Here is a 17,821-nt window from a genome sequence, read left to right as displayed (position 1 = left end):
AAACAATGGAGATATAATTAACAAAAAAAATGTCGCTAACTTCGTTCCTATTGTTCATAGTAGGTTTACTTTTTTTGTTAAATGTGAGTTTTTTTACCAGCTATCCAATGGTTGTACGTACAAGTCTGTAGCTTGAAAAATATAGAAGTTATTACAATTGTTTATAAGTACAAAACATACCCCTTTTTTAAACGTTTATTTTGTAAATAATTTCGATGAAAACTCAATATTCATTTAACTTCTGAGATAGTATAAGTCTTAAAGAATCCTATGAAATTTGTTAAATGAGTCTAGCATCATTCATGGGGCAAGTTCAATGGTTTAAATAATTAGTCCAAGGGATAAACAAATTGAATTACTCACGCACAAATTTAAAGGACGGTAATTCCTTAATGTTGAAATGTATTAATAACATTTTTTTTTGTTAATAAAAAAATTAATTAAATTTATAAATTAGTGCAAAAAACTGCTTTTTTTGCAAATATCTCCGTAAATTATTTATCAATTTTAATTGAAAAAACCGGAAAATTAAGATATTCTTGATATAAAAAAATGGTATAAATATTGTTTATTTAAATTATAAGGGAAAAAACTCATTATCAAGATAAAAAATCAAATTCGGACCATACATTATTTTTAAAAAAAAACGCAAGGTAAAAATAGGACTATCTTTTTATCTATTCGTCATCTAGTAACCCCCACCTATGTCTTAAAAGCTTCAGATATCCGCGAAACATTTTGCGGTGAAATCGATGATTTTTGTATAACCAGACCAGGGCTAAATATAATATTTACAATTATTATCAAACATTTTTACTGACCCAAATTTTCTCTTTACCCGATATTACACTCTGATTGTAAATATACAGGGATGAGTGCCTTAAGAACCGGCAAAATAACGCAAAAGATAGAAAACATAATACGTTGTGGAATAAAAAGAGACGCAAGTAGTAGAGGTGAGAAGTTATCGATATAAACCTATAATTTACTTTACATTACATTAGATCTATCGAAAGTTTCCCACCTTTAAACGTTAGCTTATGAGCTGATTGACTTAGTCATAGTAATACGTATCACGTAATGTAAGTAAAAACAGTTCAAGTACGATTATGTTTTTATCCAAAATTAAAGTATTGATCAATAATAAACTGTGATTTGAGAGTAAAACATAAAAATCTTATTAAAAAAACAATGTCGTACTTTCGAAAATAAAGTAATAATTGTTCAAACATAAAAGAACGTTCTAAATAAATGTACTTCCAAAAATATTTAAATAGGTAGAAATTCTATAAAAATAAAAAAAATTATTCTAATGAAATGTATTTACAATAAGTGTTCGAATAAGCCTCCATTAGCAGCAGAACAATAACCCAATCTATTATAAAAGTTTCGTCTAAGATTAGTTAATGTTTCTGGACTAATACTTCTCATTGAATCAGAGATCTTTTCTCTTAATTCTTGTAGAGAATTAGGCCTATCGTCTTCAATTCCATATAGCTTGGACTTGATATATCCCCACATAAAAAAATCACAAGGTGCAAGATCAGGTGATCTTGCAGACCAAAAAATATCTCCGTGGCCACTAATCAATCGATTAGGAAAAGTCGCACTGAGATATTCACTGACGATGCGAGAATTATGTGCGGGACAACCATCGTGTTGAAACCATATGGAATCGAAAGGTATTGGTAAATTACGAAGGGCTGGGACAATTTGATTTTGCAGAAGTTCCAAGTATTTCCGCCCAGTCATCATACCGTCTATAAAAAATAGACCAATGACATGATTCCCTATTATGCCTCCCCAAACATTTACTTTTCGAGGACGCTGGGTACGAGCGACATAAATCTGACGAGGATTTCCTCGAGACCAATACCGAGCATTCATTGAATTGTGACGGCCCTGCAATGAAAACGTACATTCATCGGTGAACAAAACGTTCTCTAAAAAATGTTCATCTTGATGTGACATTTCCATTGCAGTTTGACAAAATTCTAAATGTCTATATTGATCCCCAGGGAATTGTTCGTTGGATTTATGAAGTTTATAGGGACGGTATCCATGTCTTTTCAAAATTTTACCTACTCTAAATCTTGAAATTCCATATTGTTCTCCGAGACGAGATGTTGATTGGGTAGGATTTTGCTCAATACTTGCACAAAGTTCAATGGTTTAAATAATTAGTCCCAGGGATAAACAAATTGAATTACTCACGCACAAATTTAAAGGACGGTAATTCCTCAATGTTGAAATGTATTAATAACATTTTTTTTTGTTAATAAAAAAATTAATTAAATTTATAAATTAGTGCAAAAAAACTGCTTTTTTTAAAGTTTAAGCTGATTTAAAAATTAGTGCAAATATCTCCGTAAATTATTTATCAATTTTAATTGAAAAAACCGGAAAATTAAGATATTCTTGATATAAAAAAATGGTATAAATATTGTTTATTTAAATTATAAGGGAAAAAACTCATTATCAAGATAAAAAATCAAATTCTGACCATACATTATTTTTAAAAAAAAACGCAAGGTAAAAATAGGAGTATCTTTTTATCTATTCGTCATCTAGTAACCCCCACCTATGTCTTAAAAGCTTCAGATATCTGCGAAACATTTTGCGGTGAAATCGATGATTTTTGTATAACCAGACCAGGGCTAAATATAATATTTACAATTATTATCAAACATTTTTACTGACCCAAATTGTCTCTTTACCCGATATTACACTCTGATTGTAAATATACAGGGATGAGTGCCTTAAGAACCGGCAAAATAACGCAAAAGATAGAAAACATAATACGTTGTGAAATAAAAAGAGACGCAAGTAGTAGAGGTGAGAAATTATCGATATAAACCTATAATTTACTTTACATTACATTAGATCTATCGAAAGTTTCCCACCTTTAGACGTTAGCTTATGAGCTGATTGACTTCAGTCATAGTAATACGTATCACGTAATGTAAGTAAAAACAGTTCAAGTACGAGTATGTTTTTATCCAAAATTAAAGTATTGATCAATAAAAAACTGTGATTTGAGACGTCGCATACACTCTTCTCAATACAGAATTATCATAGCTTGTTATTATGTATTTATCAAATTACTACTAATTAAACTGTTTACTTACATTTGCTTTATTGCCTTCAATCAGTTTTTACTTTATACGAAATTTAAAAAATGTTAATGTTCGACGTCATACTTGTAATATTATGACTGAAGTCAACTAGCTAATAAGCTAACGTCTAAAGGTGGGAAACTATCGATAGTGCTAATGTAATGTAATGTAAATTAGAGGTTTCTATCGATAATTTCCCACCTCTACTACTTTCATCTCTTTTTATTTCACAACGTATTATGTTTTCTATCTTTTGCGTTATGTTGCCGGTTCTTAAGGCACTCATCACTGTATGTAAGAGTGTCTATCTACATCCGGCGACATACAACTCTCAGGATAATATGAAAATGCTAGGAAATTAAATTAAACTGGCTAATCCAAACTTGGAAGGTTGATTGCCAAATATATTTCATTTCTTATGTAGTTTCTATAGTAACGTGACAATGATAGTTGAAATATTTTAAACACAAAGAGTGGGTACTATTGGATATTCGTAAACTATATCTACCAGTTTTTGTTGTTGTTCTCTCAAAAAAAGTCAATAAATTAAAGTTGTTTATTTAATAACTATTATATACGTGACTTGTCTTAAAATCTACTGTTGCGTAGGGTTTAAAATGTTCAAAAATTATAATGCTATTGATCCCTGATTTTAAAAAAGGAGCTGGTAAATATAATGTCTGTACGGGGCCCATTCTTGCATATCTCCCAAGTACGAAGCCGTTTATGATTACAATGCCTTTCTTCCAGTTTTCCATGTACACAAAAGTATCTTCTGGAGTACCATTAATTGTTAAAGTACCCCTGTACATAGCAGGACCTATGGAGTTTGTTAGTACATTTTTCCAGTTTGATAAGTTGTTCGTCCAAGAACTTTTAAATTCTAAAGGATAGATAGTCCAGTCGTATATGTAGTTATTATTAAGTTTAATTCCATTACCTTGCCAAATACCTTTAAACTGTCTATACACACCAACGTTAACTCTGCCCCAATTTTCCACAACTATATCTAAAGTAGCGCCTGTTAAACCTTTAGATGTGAGAGTAATAGTAGAATCTAATATCCTAGATGTTCCAAAGCCATTTAAATCTGCAGATTTTTGCAACCAAGGGGATACCAGTATCCCGTTCACTAGTACCATTGCTGTGTCACAAATTCTACCTTCTATTTTAAGGACTGCGTTTGCCGGTATATTTAAATTCGTTTTACGATATACTATGTACCCATAACTTTGACCATTACCGTTGTTGATATCAAGTTTTTCCATGGGAATGACATTTTTTGAATAAGTAGGAGTAATCGACTGAAGCATGTCATATAAAAACATTTCTTGTTCCATTTTTACACTTGCATACGCTGTTTTCTTGGGCGCAGCTGGTACGGCAGGAAGAGCAGTTTTAATACGATTATACTGTTCTAGCAACTGTTTCGCTGCCCAATATTTTTCTGTGTAGTCGCCAGATTCATCCAGGGGAGAAACATATTCGTAACTGGATACGATTGAATGGTAATCTAAAATTAAAAAATATAAATATATATATTTATATATTATATATATATATATATATAGTATATTTTATATATATATATATATATATATATATATATATATATATATATATATATATTATATATATATATATATTTATAAAATATACTTGTATTTTTACAAAAGTACGTAATAATACGAGCACATTGCTAAACTACCTTAATTTGGATCAAATGATATTCCTAGGGTATGTGGGAAACTTTAAGAGGTACAGCACTAGGTTGGCTTACGGGTGCTTAATATATCCTGATCATATAGTATTAGTAGGAAATACTGAAAGAGATTTAGAACAGTAGTAGCTTTAGGTGCCTAAGATCGGTATTATAGAGTAATCAGGAAATAGATGGAGATTTATGCACTATGTAGAAATAGAGTGATAGAAAGATTCCCATGCTACTAAAAGGAAAATTCTACAAAACCCCATAATACCTGCTATGATATACGTAACTCAATGTTAAACAGCTAGAAAGAAAAAGGAATAATGAGTGCGTGTGTAGAGAATAACAACACTAAGATGGATAAGTAGAGAGACAACAAATAAAGGCAAAATTAAGAATGAGTGTGTTAGAAAAAGTATGTCAAGAAAGAAGACCTAGTGGAAAAAGCTTAAGTAGGACATGTTGGTAAAATGGATTGATATTGATATATATGTATATATATATATATATATATATATATATATATATATATATATATATATATATATATATATGTATGTATATATATACATATATGTATATATATACATATATGTATATATATACATATATATGTATATATACATATTATAAATTAACTTCAACCCCCCTTTTTATATATATATATATATATATATATATATATATATATATATATATATATATATATATATATATATATATATATATATATAATATATATACAGGAAGCAAAAAAAATCAGCATATGAGCATATCATAAGGATACTATTTGATATAGAAAGTAATACTTATTGCAGCGCAGTTTAACTTATTGATAGAAAGAATGGAAGTTGCGGCACAAGAATACGGGAAGAAGAATATGTATTAACTCCAAATTCAATAGGGTTTTACCTTCCAAAGAGTATCCTATGTAACAGAATTAAGACTTAATATGTTCAAAATTGTTCATTCAAGAGTTATTGAAAAGACTATGGTCGAAACATCTTGTTTTAGTAAAAATCTATGAGTTTCTTAATAATAACTATAAAATATGAAAGAGGTAATTAAATAAATAGGTAATTTATTTTTCTAATTAAATAATCATTGGGTTACACGATCTGCGCCAAATGTGTACAATTTACATTATTTTAACCGGTTTTTTGCTGACGTCAAGTCAATCTTTCTGTCCTACTTAAGATATGTATGTTTTTCTCAAGGATACTGGCAAAAATTTTTACTTCAAAAATATATGCCAGAAGTATTTAACTGGCATAGAATTGTTAGAGGTATCTCACTAAAGAAATTTGAAGATCTGTTATTAACAAATTAATAGTATATCAAATAGTCCAAGCAATGAAACTATAGTTCACTCTGAGAAATAAACTAAGAATACAAATATCATCCAATTAATAAAAGATACACGGCAGAAACAACACAATACAAAATCACATAATTTGGCTCGAACGAGTTTGAAGTAAAATAACACGCCTGAGGCAAAGAATTCTTCTGTATACAGTATTCTTTAATGTGACAATTAGCAGTTGCAAAATAAATAAAAAAAAATAAATCTAATATCATTTAGTAGAAAGCAAAAAATGTGAGTTCTGTATTTCAAGCAAGAAATAACTTTTTTCTATTAATTATACTATGAAACGGTGGATATAAATTTTATAATATTATTTTCCCTTATCTTTAAAATTTACCTGTTTCCCATTCGTCAAATTTTAAATTCTCAGCCCCATTCAAAAATGCAAAATTGGTACCGCCGTGGAACATATAAATGTTAACAGAAGAAGGATATTTTAAGATCTCCTCATAGTTATATCTGAAATTTTCAACACTTTTGTTAGTAGTGTGAGAATCACCCCAGTAGTCGAACCATCCTCCCCAATACTCCATCGTCATCACTGGACGATTAGGTTGGTATGATTTAAGTGTATCTAAGTTTTTCCTAATATCCTGATCAAAGTTTCCAGTCATTAGGAAATTGTCCGGCAACGTCCCGTAGGTACCATGCTGTGGATTGTCCGATGTGACCAACAATTCCACAATACCTGTAAGAAGTAAATAATATTTATACTTAAATAAATATAATAGTATGTTGGCAAGATTATTATACTGGATTAGTACTCTACTAAACTAATATACAACTGATACACCTGGTATCACAGCAAATTTACATAGTCTACTCTTACTTCTTGACATAAGAAGATCACTAATGTATTCTTTAGTGAGTTAAGTATTAATTTCGCTTAAAATAAATATATTTTTATACTATAATTTAAACAAATAACATAACACTAGCGGACCAACTCGACATCGAGTTTTTTAAATGGAATTTTTATTTTGCGAGAAAAATTAAGAGATCAATACAAACAATATAAGCAAGAATATACATAACATTCATCAATAATAATGCAAGTAAAAAGTGTATTAAATATCACGAAATATTTCGTCGAAAACAATGTTTTTTGTTACAATGTTATCATCTAGCAGTTAATTTTGCATGCTGATCACGAATCCGGTGTCAGATTTGCTCTATCTTGACGTTTTATGAGCGTTTCGGGTCACTTCCGGTGTCGAATCGTAACCGGAAGTAAATATTTAGATTCGTCTCGACGAGACCTTTCGATCCATATATACATTGTGGGGTCTAAAACTTAAAGTAAATTTTAACTTCTGGTCATCTCAAAACCGGAAGTGAATTTTTGTACCAAAAGTATATCTTGACAATCTCATACGTAATACTAATAATATTCCGAAAAAATATTTTAATTATCTAATATGGTTTTTGAGTAAAGTGGTGGACAAGAAAAGGGCTTAGCGTTTTAGTATATAAGATATTACATTGCTTTAATTTGCCAAATTTTATCGAGACTATCGATAAATGATAGAAACTACAGAAGATTATGTTCGGTTCAACCTCTTGAATACTCGGTTTACTAATCCCAGTCCAAATTGTCTAGTAAATTAAGTAAACTTTCTTTGCTACATTAATTGATTAATTAAATTTTAACCGACTGTAATTGCCCAAGTTGTAGAAAAAAGAAATGTGCATTAATTAATGAATTTTTGGATCCCACAGAGCGTTATGTAGAGCAATGACTGAAGTAACCTCCAATTGATTGCAATTCCAAACTGTTGGTTATAATTTTGAATAGTACTTTTAAGGTGCAGAAAACAGGTGCAGTTTTTCAATTATTTATATTTTTATTGTATCAATTCAATATTTTAGAGTACAATGAGTGAAATATTATGAAAGTATGTACATATAAAAAACTTTTATTATAAGCTATGTTGCATTAAATTTGACCCAGTTTATGCAAAATTGACAATTGAAAGTACAAAAATGTCAATTTTTCGCCATAAAAAAAGGAACTTTTATAAACATTATAAAACAATATAAAAAGTATACCAATATTATTTATAAAATTAGATTACAATATTCGTTTAAATATTCAATTACTATATCAGTCTTTTTGGTTTACTTCACACATCATATAGTTGGTTAACCCTATTTAGAGTACTAATAAAAAAGAAGAAGAACTGTCACACTTTAACCTACAACTACTTGAAGAAGAAAAACAACTATGCCAATTTTACTTCTTAAAAATTTATTAGACACTAAAAAACTATTCCTGTTTGCCAGTTCCTCCTGCTTACAAGTGATGTAGTGCTACACAATACCCCCTTTTAAAGTCAATATCTGTTTTGTCTTTTTGAATGTGTTCTGTTTGTCCTTAAGTGGTTTTAATTTAATTGACATCACTATAATTTCTTTTCTGCTCAAATACAGACCAAAATTGGTTTATCTTTAATTAAATAATTACAAGTTGGATTTATTGCACACCAAACTTCTATCTTTAAAAATAAAACATCTATCTTTTAACAATAATATATACCTCTTGAATAAATATTAATTTAAATAATATAACACATCACACTTAATTTTCAACAAACAATTTACACAATAACTACATTCCTAGTTTAGTTGTTAATATATTTTTCCCCTCAACCACTTTCCCTTAATTCTTTAAGAGTTGCAGTAAAGCCGATGATCACCTGTCACCAGTTTACCATAACAGTTTTTTTAAGTATGTTTTCTCAAACATTTAATAACAATCCTTGTATCGGCCTGTAAGTAATATTTATTTATTTAATTTTAATTTTACTAAATTGTTTTTTCACTTAAGTTTTATTTTGTTTTATTTGATCAATTTTAAAGTCATATTTAATAATCACACACATATATTATTGGCATAATTGCTGCATATTCTGTACCATATAGCACCCTGATATGGGTTATTATATTTTCAGCATTTAATTTACCATGTACCGTTGACCTGAAAAGGCGTAGCAAATTATAGTATGCGAAATCGGTCGTTGGTTGTAGAATAAATTGATTGTGAGTAAGTCTTATTCTTATTTATTTATTTGAAATGGCCTAATAATACACGGTGGACCACTTAATATACTCCATTCCACGAATATACGACTGTTTTAAATTCGCTTTAAGGTATCGATTTAAATGGTCCAATGTGCTGAATTGTACAAAAGTAAATTCTCCCCATTTTTAAAATACTGTTATGACAAATATAAACCTTAGATTTAAATATGAAGTTATGATATAAATATAGAGTTAATAGTTTATAGAACAGTAATTCAGATTTTGAAGTATATAATTACTATCATTAAGTTTAGTATTGTAAACAATTTGGTTTTTGAACTGAGTTATTTAAACGAAGTGTAACAATGCTTAAGTGATCAAATAGTGTAATTTATTTAGTCGAATATTCAATTAGTATTAAAAAAAAACAAAAAAACTTACTTATTCTCTTATTCTCCTAATCTCCTAATACTATCATCAACGATCAGATTCACAGCCATAATCAGTCGGCGATATATGAAACTGTATATAAATTTTCGTTACTTTTTAATACCTGTAACGACTTGTTACTTTAGTTATCAATAGCCGGTATATTATACCCGTTACTTTCGGAACTTTTAAGAGTACATCCCCTCAAAGCAAACAAATTTTTAAAACTAATAAAGTGAAATATTAAATCCTTTTTCTGGTTTCTGAACCATCGTTCTGCCAATTTCTTTTCATTTATATTAAAAGTAGTATATTTCTTTTTATTACAGTTGTAGTACCTAATAAAGTAATAAAAGAGTGTAATATCAAAGAAACCCGGCGGCACGCCTCTTTGGTGTTTACATTTCAGGGAAAGATTACCCAAATGTCTGTCATTATATTTATTTATAGTAGCGTTTGTGTAAAATTTTTTGTTATTTTAGGATTAAATTTCACAATAAATTGTGCGTCTATCTGAACATCTATTAACTGAAATAATTTTAGTTTAGATGTCATACTAGTAGATCCTTTTTATTGGAATAATGATTAGACCAATTTACCTTCATACTTCTACTTGCACAGTAAAATATTCGTTGTCGAAGTAATCCAAAACAGTCGTATATTCTTGGAATACCCTATAACAGAGGAATGAACACAAATAGAAAAAGTATGGCTTTGAACGTTTAAAAGAAAACAGAGATGTAGGAGAAAGCTACAGATGACAGTCAGAGAAAAACTTATATTAAACAATGACCATCAAAAAGTAAATCAAAGGGGAGCAAAAATAAAAGCAATAATTTTAAATGGTCAATATGTTTGGAAGATAATGAATAAAAAAAACGGGTGTGGCAGTCCAGTGGGACTGCCGGTAGAAGTTACACTTCTATACACGCATTCGCCGTTACAATTTTATTTAGGAGTCAATCTGCACAATCATTACATATGTAATTCTATAGGTAAGACATAGCAGAAAGAGAAACATAATTAATAACAACTTACTAACAATGAAGGATTGAATCAATATTTTGATGAAAATGTATATTTTTATTTTCATATATGTATGAAAGGAGTTGAATGCAAATTTTTTTTACACATACTCTGCAGTAAAATTCATAGTTTATTTTGTTATTAATATAATAATACAATACAAATTAAACTGCAATATTCATAAGTATTTAAAAATGACAATAATATACATAAAAAAATACACTACAATACAGTGCAACATAATTCCATATATAATAATACAATACAAATTAAAATGCAATATCCATAAGTATTTAAAAATGACAATAATGTAATAATATTAATAAAAAAGTCCTCCCCGACTGGGAATCGAACCCCGGTCTCCCGCGTGACAGGCAGGGATACTGGCTACTACACTACCGAGGACATGACACAAATGTATTTCAAAATTAACAGTTCTGGATTATACAGTGATTTATTGAGATTATTATTTTGAAATACAAAAGAATAATATAATTATGAACATTTAATAAATAATACAAAACATATCACATAAATAATAATATTAATAAATATATATTTTTATATAACATATATAATATTAAATTATATATACAAAAGGAACATTTTTATATTCGAGAGAGGAAGAGAGAGAAAATATATCTTCTGTCTCTCTCTTACTCATTATCTTACATGTAATGATTTCACAGATTCACTCCCATACAAATTTCCAACGTGGAGCGCGCGTATAGAAGTATAACTTCAAAAGTCAATGAAGAATTTAAAACAATATTAAAGCTAATAATAGAGGTAAGATTAAAAATAATAATAAATCCAAGTGAATGCTTAATATTTAAATGGATTTAAAAATAGGAATTCACAAAAACTTTAAACGGAAATTTAAGACTAAAATAGGAGATATCAGACAAAACCAATATTTATAGAGGGAGAAGATGAAAATATAAATAGATATTCAACCACAAAAATAAAGGTGAAAAAATAGTTTTAAGAACGAAACAGAAGAAATGGAAGAAGAAACAAATATAGCCAAACAAAGTTACGAGGCCATAATGCCCAAAAACCAAGAAAAGATAAACACCCAGGGGAAAATGTAATTTGTCGTGAAATACTGCAACATGAAAAACAGTTACACTAACAAATTATAGAACTAATTAAAGAAATTTGAATAAAATTAGAAATGGTACACACTTTTTTTTTTAAACATTCTATTTTTATACATCGATCATATTGTGACCAATTGACTTATGGTATATATGAATATGATACACCATTGGTAAGCTGTGATTCGTCATATGAAGAAAAAAAAAACAATTAAAAAAGCTTTACCTACCTAGGCATTAGGTATACTGTGATATATAGTATAAAAGCCAGAATAATTAAATACCGCTAGCACAATTTGCAAACATTTCAAATTATTGAAAACAAAGCATTACGACAAGGACATCCTATATTCATATTACTTTTCGATTAAGGGAAGAATTTATTCTTGAATACACCAGTAATAATACTGATAAACTATACAAATATAATTTTAAGGGAGGCTTCTCTGCATATGGAAAATACACACCAACTTTTGCCAGCGGGACCTGAACTTTAACAAAATTAATAGAGAAAGAAATGAATATACAAGAACACAAAATGTTAAGAATTTGTAGCAGAAACAAAATACACGGTGTTTGGGGAAGAATGAATACTGATGAATTCCAGAACTTCAGATCTTGTTAAACTAAAGAAAAAAATACTTTACTTATAACAATTATTACTATAAGTGATGGATTCGACCGTTACTTGACGAAAATTTATTTTATATAACAATAAAACACTGAAAACTTTGTTTTCACACTTCCACAAAATTTATAACAATATTTTATCACTACAGCTATTTCGGCAGAGTGGCTTTCTCAAGTGAAGAAAAAGCACTCCAGAAAGGCACTCTGCCGAAACAGCTGGAGTGATAAAATAATATAATAAATTTTGTGGAAGTTTGAAAACAAAGTTTTCAGTGTTTTATTCTTATATAATTATTACTACCAGTCTTGAAATCACAAATAAGTTTTATTGAAACATTAGAGGTAAAAACCTAAAGTAAATGGATGGAATATATTCTCTGCAGATAGTAAAGCAAAACCACTATATATACCAAAAGCCAAAAATTACAAGACGTATTAGAGCGCAAAGAATAATATAATAAGTCATATTTGGGAGATGCATGGACAATAACATGATAAAAGTAATTTAAGATATGAGATTGTTAAATGAACAGAAAGACCAAGAATTAGATGGAAAATAAAATAGACCAGTATCTAAGAACCTGAATTAAAATCTGTACAAATAGTGTCAGAGAGAAGAAAAGATGGAGACACATTATACACCATTTTCTAACCTGGATCATAAAATATAAATTAATAAAATGTATACCGTAACTAATTCAAATGTATATTGTTTTTATGATTTTTTTATATTTTTATATAACTTCTATAATTTTCTAAGATTCTTAAAAAAGATAACCGTTAAAATGTGGAATATTATAATTTGGTACTCTGCTCCTGTATGAAAAAAGTAGGAACATCAAACTCATCAATCATGTTTATGCCTATTGATCCAATTTATTAAAAGACAAGTTTGCTTACCATTTTTAATCATCAAGTCCTTCAATGTTAACAAATACTGCAGGTCGTGTCGTCCAGAAATAGAATATTCGTTTTCAACTTGAAACATAATAATTGGACCTCCCCTGGTAAATTGAAAAGCAGCCAATATCGGTAAAAGTATATTGAACCATCTTGCCACAAAATTCACATAAGTCGGGTTAGTAGTCCTCATGTCAATATCGTCGTGTCTTAGTAGCCAACTGGGATGTCCACCAAATTCGTACTCAGCGCAAATAAATGGGCCAGATCGAATAATAGTAAACAGATCTTCTTCTTGAGCTGTTTTGAGAAACTCCTGAAGGTGAAGAAAATCTGACATGTCATTACCACTGTCTCCAAAATCAAATTCTCCTAAAATATGCCAATATTGTTTAATAGAGTATTTATTGCTTATAAGGAAAAGCACTTTATTACACAAGATGTAGCTTACATCGAAATAAGCGAAACACATACGAGGCCTAGAATTAATTGCTCCGAGTTTTTATATATATATATATATATATATATATATATATATATATATATATATATATATATATATATTGTTATGATATGTAAAATCGAGAAAAATATTGGTTTGTTTAAAAATATTTCAAAGTTCAAAAACATTAAAATAATTCAGATAAGTAGGATAATATCCAACAAACATTTCGAAGAAGGAAAGTTATTAAAATCTTGGATTACCTGTACTAAACAAAATGTAAGCTTTGCATAAATTATTTCTTTGTTATACTTGAGTGACCCGCATAATTTTAAGTGAAATCCAAAGACAATTGAACGGGGTTTTCCAAAATACATTAATGCAGTGATTAGAGACAAATAGAAGAGATTTTAGAAAGAGGTTTTTGTTAGTTTTTAAGAATTATAGAAAATATTATTTGTAAATAAGTTTTAGGAAATTTTATAATTATAGGTAAAAATTTGTTTGTTATCGAAATGAAAAAATGGGGGAATTGTGACGAGTTTTGATTGGCAGAGATTGAAAAAGGTGGGATAAGTATGTAGGAAAAAGTTTAGCGAGATTGAGGAGAGAGAAAAGATAATCAGTTGGTTTTCCAAGTCTGTAAGACGAACAGTGATTGTTCTCTGGTGGTTCCCAAGAAGTAGCAAGCAGTAGTGTTGAATGTTAGTGAGTTTTTGTGGAGTTAGTGTATCTGACAGAAGCTGAAGCAGCAAAATATTGTAAGTCATATTTTCCTACTTATATTCCAAGAGTCACTGTTCAGGCCAACGAGAGATTCAGTTTATCGTAAAGAGAAGATATTCCAAGAGTCATTTTTCACTCAGGCCAACGAGAGATTCAGTTTATCGAGAGGAGAAAGGCTATCATAATTTGAATGATTGTTGCTTTTGAAGGAGATCATTAAGGACGATATACTTGCAACAATCTGTTGTAAGATTGCTGATTACATAGGGAGCGGTTGAGAGGAGATAATACAGTCTACAAGGAACAAGGATTTGGACCACTCATCATCAGAGAGAGATATTTTTGTTTTCTGCAGTTTTTTTCTTTTATTGATAACACAATTTTTACACGTAATTTAGAAAGGATATAAATATTTTGATTAGGAGAGTTAGAATAGTTTGGGATTTTGAGTTTTCAATTAATATTGTTTGTACCATTAATTTTGATTGTTCACGTACGGAGAACAAAATTTTGAGAATCCTTATATGAGATTTGTTTATTGAAAACTTTTAAGTGTGAATTATTTCATTATTTTTATTTCAATATATAGTGTTAGATCATATGTGTTTTTTATTATTCCGGTATTCTCTGGACCTTACCTTTCACATGTAATAGCATAGATATTGAAGCACGAATTTAACCCTGAGATAAAAGAATTAAAAATTGTGATAGAGTCATAATCATATCATTTAAATAATTTTAAATAATAAAAAAATTAATTAGCTAATTATTGCTTGGCGCACCAAGACTTTAAATATCACAATAACTGGCTTCCAAAACGTGGGGCTTGAAAATATCGCAGCTTTACATTTGAAGGAAGGGAAAGAGATCTGGAATAAGTACAGGTGATCCAGAGATAAAAACATATAACATTGAGGGAATTTGAATTTGAAAGTATTTTGACAATTTTTCCAGGGAATATAAATTTGATTTATTGATTGATCGTAGTTAGTGGATATTTACTGCTATTGAATTATTTGATTTTATTTTCTTTACCAATCGTACATTTGATATTTATTTTGAATTATTTGAATTTTACTGATTGCATATTTGATATTTGTCGTGAAAATTTAATACATTTGGGGAGAAATATTGTCGTGTTCTGAAACATATAGAGTGTTGTAAAATTTCACATTTGGCGGGGACAAAAACAGTAACGAAAAGAAACAACATGTCGACCACAAGGAGTCAAAGCAAAATGCAAGAAAGGAAGGAGGATAACGGAGAAGAGGAAACAATTATTGATGAAGGATCGGATAATGAAGGAAATGCTACAATAATGGAGGAAAGAAAAGAAACAGGGATGCTGGAAAAATTATTAGCAATGACGCAAATACAGACACAAACAATAGAGAAAAACCAAATTGAAACATCAAAGAAAATTGATAGAAATCAACAAGAAACAAAACAGACAATGGAAGAAAACCAACGGGAAACAAGGCTAGCAATAGAACAAAAATTAGAAGAAAATGATAGAAAAATGGAAAAGCGTTTTGACAAATATGAAAATGAGGTAAAAGTCTGTTTAGAAAAAGTCAAAGAAGAAACAGAGAGGAAACTAGAGATGCAGAGAGAAAAAATAGAAACTAAAATGAAAGATATTAAGACTGTACAGAAAAAAGAATTAGAACAGTTAGAAGAAAAATTTGAAATGGCGCTACAAGAAGACAGGAAGGAAATAGAAAGAAGATTAAAGCAAAATGAAAAACAAATGGCAGAAATTGAACTAAAAGGGGTAGAGAGAAAAGAAGTTATCATCCATGGAACAAGCGAGGCGAAAATACAATTTGGCGGGGATATTCGGAAAACACACCCAGTACCGTTTGTTAAAAATTTGAAAACCAAATTACAACATATTAGATATTTTGACGATTGCAAAAAAACAATTAGAAACCATTTGAAAGAAGGAGCAGCGTTATGGTATGAAAGCAAGGAAGATGAGTTTGAAAATTGGACAGATTTTGAAAATAAATTTCTCAACTATTTCTGGGGGAAAAATAAACAGAGAGAAATCAACCAAGAGCTACAGAATGGAAAATATCACGAAAAAATGGGAATATCTAAAGAAAGATATGCTTTGCAGATATATAACAATTCAAAATATCTAGAATACAAATATTCTACCGAACAGCTGGTAGAAATGATCAGCAGACATTTTGAGGAAACGTTGGAAGATCACGTGATTTTGAGAAACTATCAAGATATTGATAGTTTGTGCCAATTCCTTCAATTAAAAGAAGCGAAAAGAAAAGAAATAAGAAATAGAAGACAACATGACCAATATAATGGAGCGGGAAGAAGGTATTCATCAAATTATGACCAGAGAAACCGACATCCCAGATCAACAAACGAATATAGGCCGAGAAATTACAATAATTACAATAGACAACAAAATTACGATAACCGGAATGATACACAAAATAGAACAAATGAAAATCACAACAGGAATAGAGATGCACAAAATCCTCCGAATAGGAATACGAACGAACAAAGGGACGATAGAAATAATCAGAGATTCCAACGACAAAACAGAAAAGAGATGAATCATGTGGCAATAGAAAAGGAGGAAGAAGAAGTATTCAATAAATCCAGACAGGATTTTCAATAAGGCATCCACTAAACAAAAGTAAAAAACTCTCCGGTATATTTTGTCACCCGAGAGAGTTTATACAGTTGGCGGGAAACGAAAAACAAAATTCTAATTCCAGTCTAATTTTTTTAGATGCATTTATAAAACATAAAGCGATTAAAATTCTGATTGATTCTGGATCGGAAATTTCGTTAATCAATAAAAAACTAGTAAAAGAATTAAATATGGACAGATTTGTGTATAAGATTCCGAGGGTTGCTTTAGTGGGTGCAAATAATAAAAAATTGACGACAGTAAACGAAGGTTTAGGAGTACGGATCAGAGTGGGAGACCAATTCTATATTATGCAATGTGTGGTAATCGAAGATCTAAATCATGATATGATAGCGGGAATTGATGAATTGAGTGAAAACATATCACCATCAATTTTTCGGAAAATCAACTGGAAATCAGAGCAGAACCAGACAACATAGAAGAAGAAAAGGAAACAGATAGGAGAAAATTTTCTGAAAGGATAAATGGACAAGAAAAACATAAAGAAATCAATATGACGGTAGAGGATAAATCGAAAGCTCAAGAAAAAAATCAATCCGAAGAGGAAAAGAGAATAAAAAAAAAAGAAGAAGAGTTCGAAAAGAAAGCAGGAAAAAAAGGAAGTTATAAGCAGAAAAATGGAAGGAGCCGAAACATGGTGCTCGGAATACCAGATAGAAATTAAAGATAAAGAA

At 29.5% G+C, this 17,821-nt stretch overlaps 1 protein-coding gene across 1 annotated transcript in view; it reads right to left on the bottom strand.

Moving 5' to 3' along the window:
- Nucleotides 1-3,658: 3,658 nt before the first annotated feature.
- LOC140439823 (beta-galactosidase-1-like protein 2) overlaps nucleotides 3,659-17,821 on the bottom strand; it is a 53,805-nt gene continuing 39,642 nt past the window's right edge. Inside the window, exons 2-4 of the mRNA XM_072529975.1 lie at nucleotides 13,297-13,668; nucleotides 6,528-6,878; nucleotides 3,659-4,629 (exon numbers count right to left, since the gene is read on the bottom strand). Coding sequence (XP_072386076.1) covers nucleotides 3,677-4,629; nucleotides 6,528-6,878; nucleotides 13,297-13,668 — 1,676 coding nt within the window. The 3' untranslated portion in view covers nucleotides 3,659-3,676. The remainder of the gene's footprint in view (nucleotides 4,630-6,527; nucleotides 6,879-13,296; nucleotides 13,669-17,821) is intronic.

Source organism: Diabrotica undecimpunctata, chromosome 4 (assembly GCF_040954645.1).
Source record: "Diabrotica undecimpunctata isolate CICGRU chromosome 4, icDiaUnde3, whole genome shotgun sequence".
NCBI classification, from domain to species: domain Eukaryota; kingdom Metazoa; phylum Arthropoda; class Insecta; order Coleoptera; family Chrysomelidae; genus Diabrotica; species Diabrotica undecimpunctata.
Note: the sequence above shows the minus strand (reverse complement) of the source record. Positions and strands in the feature narration are given on the sequence as shown.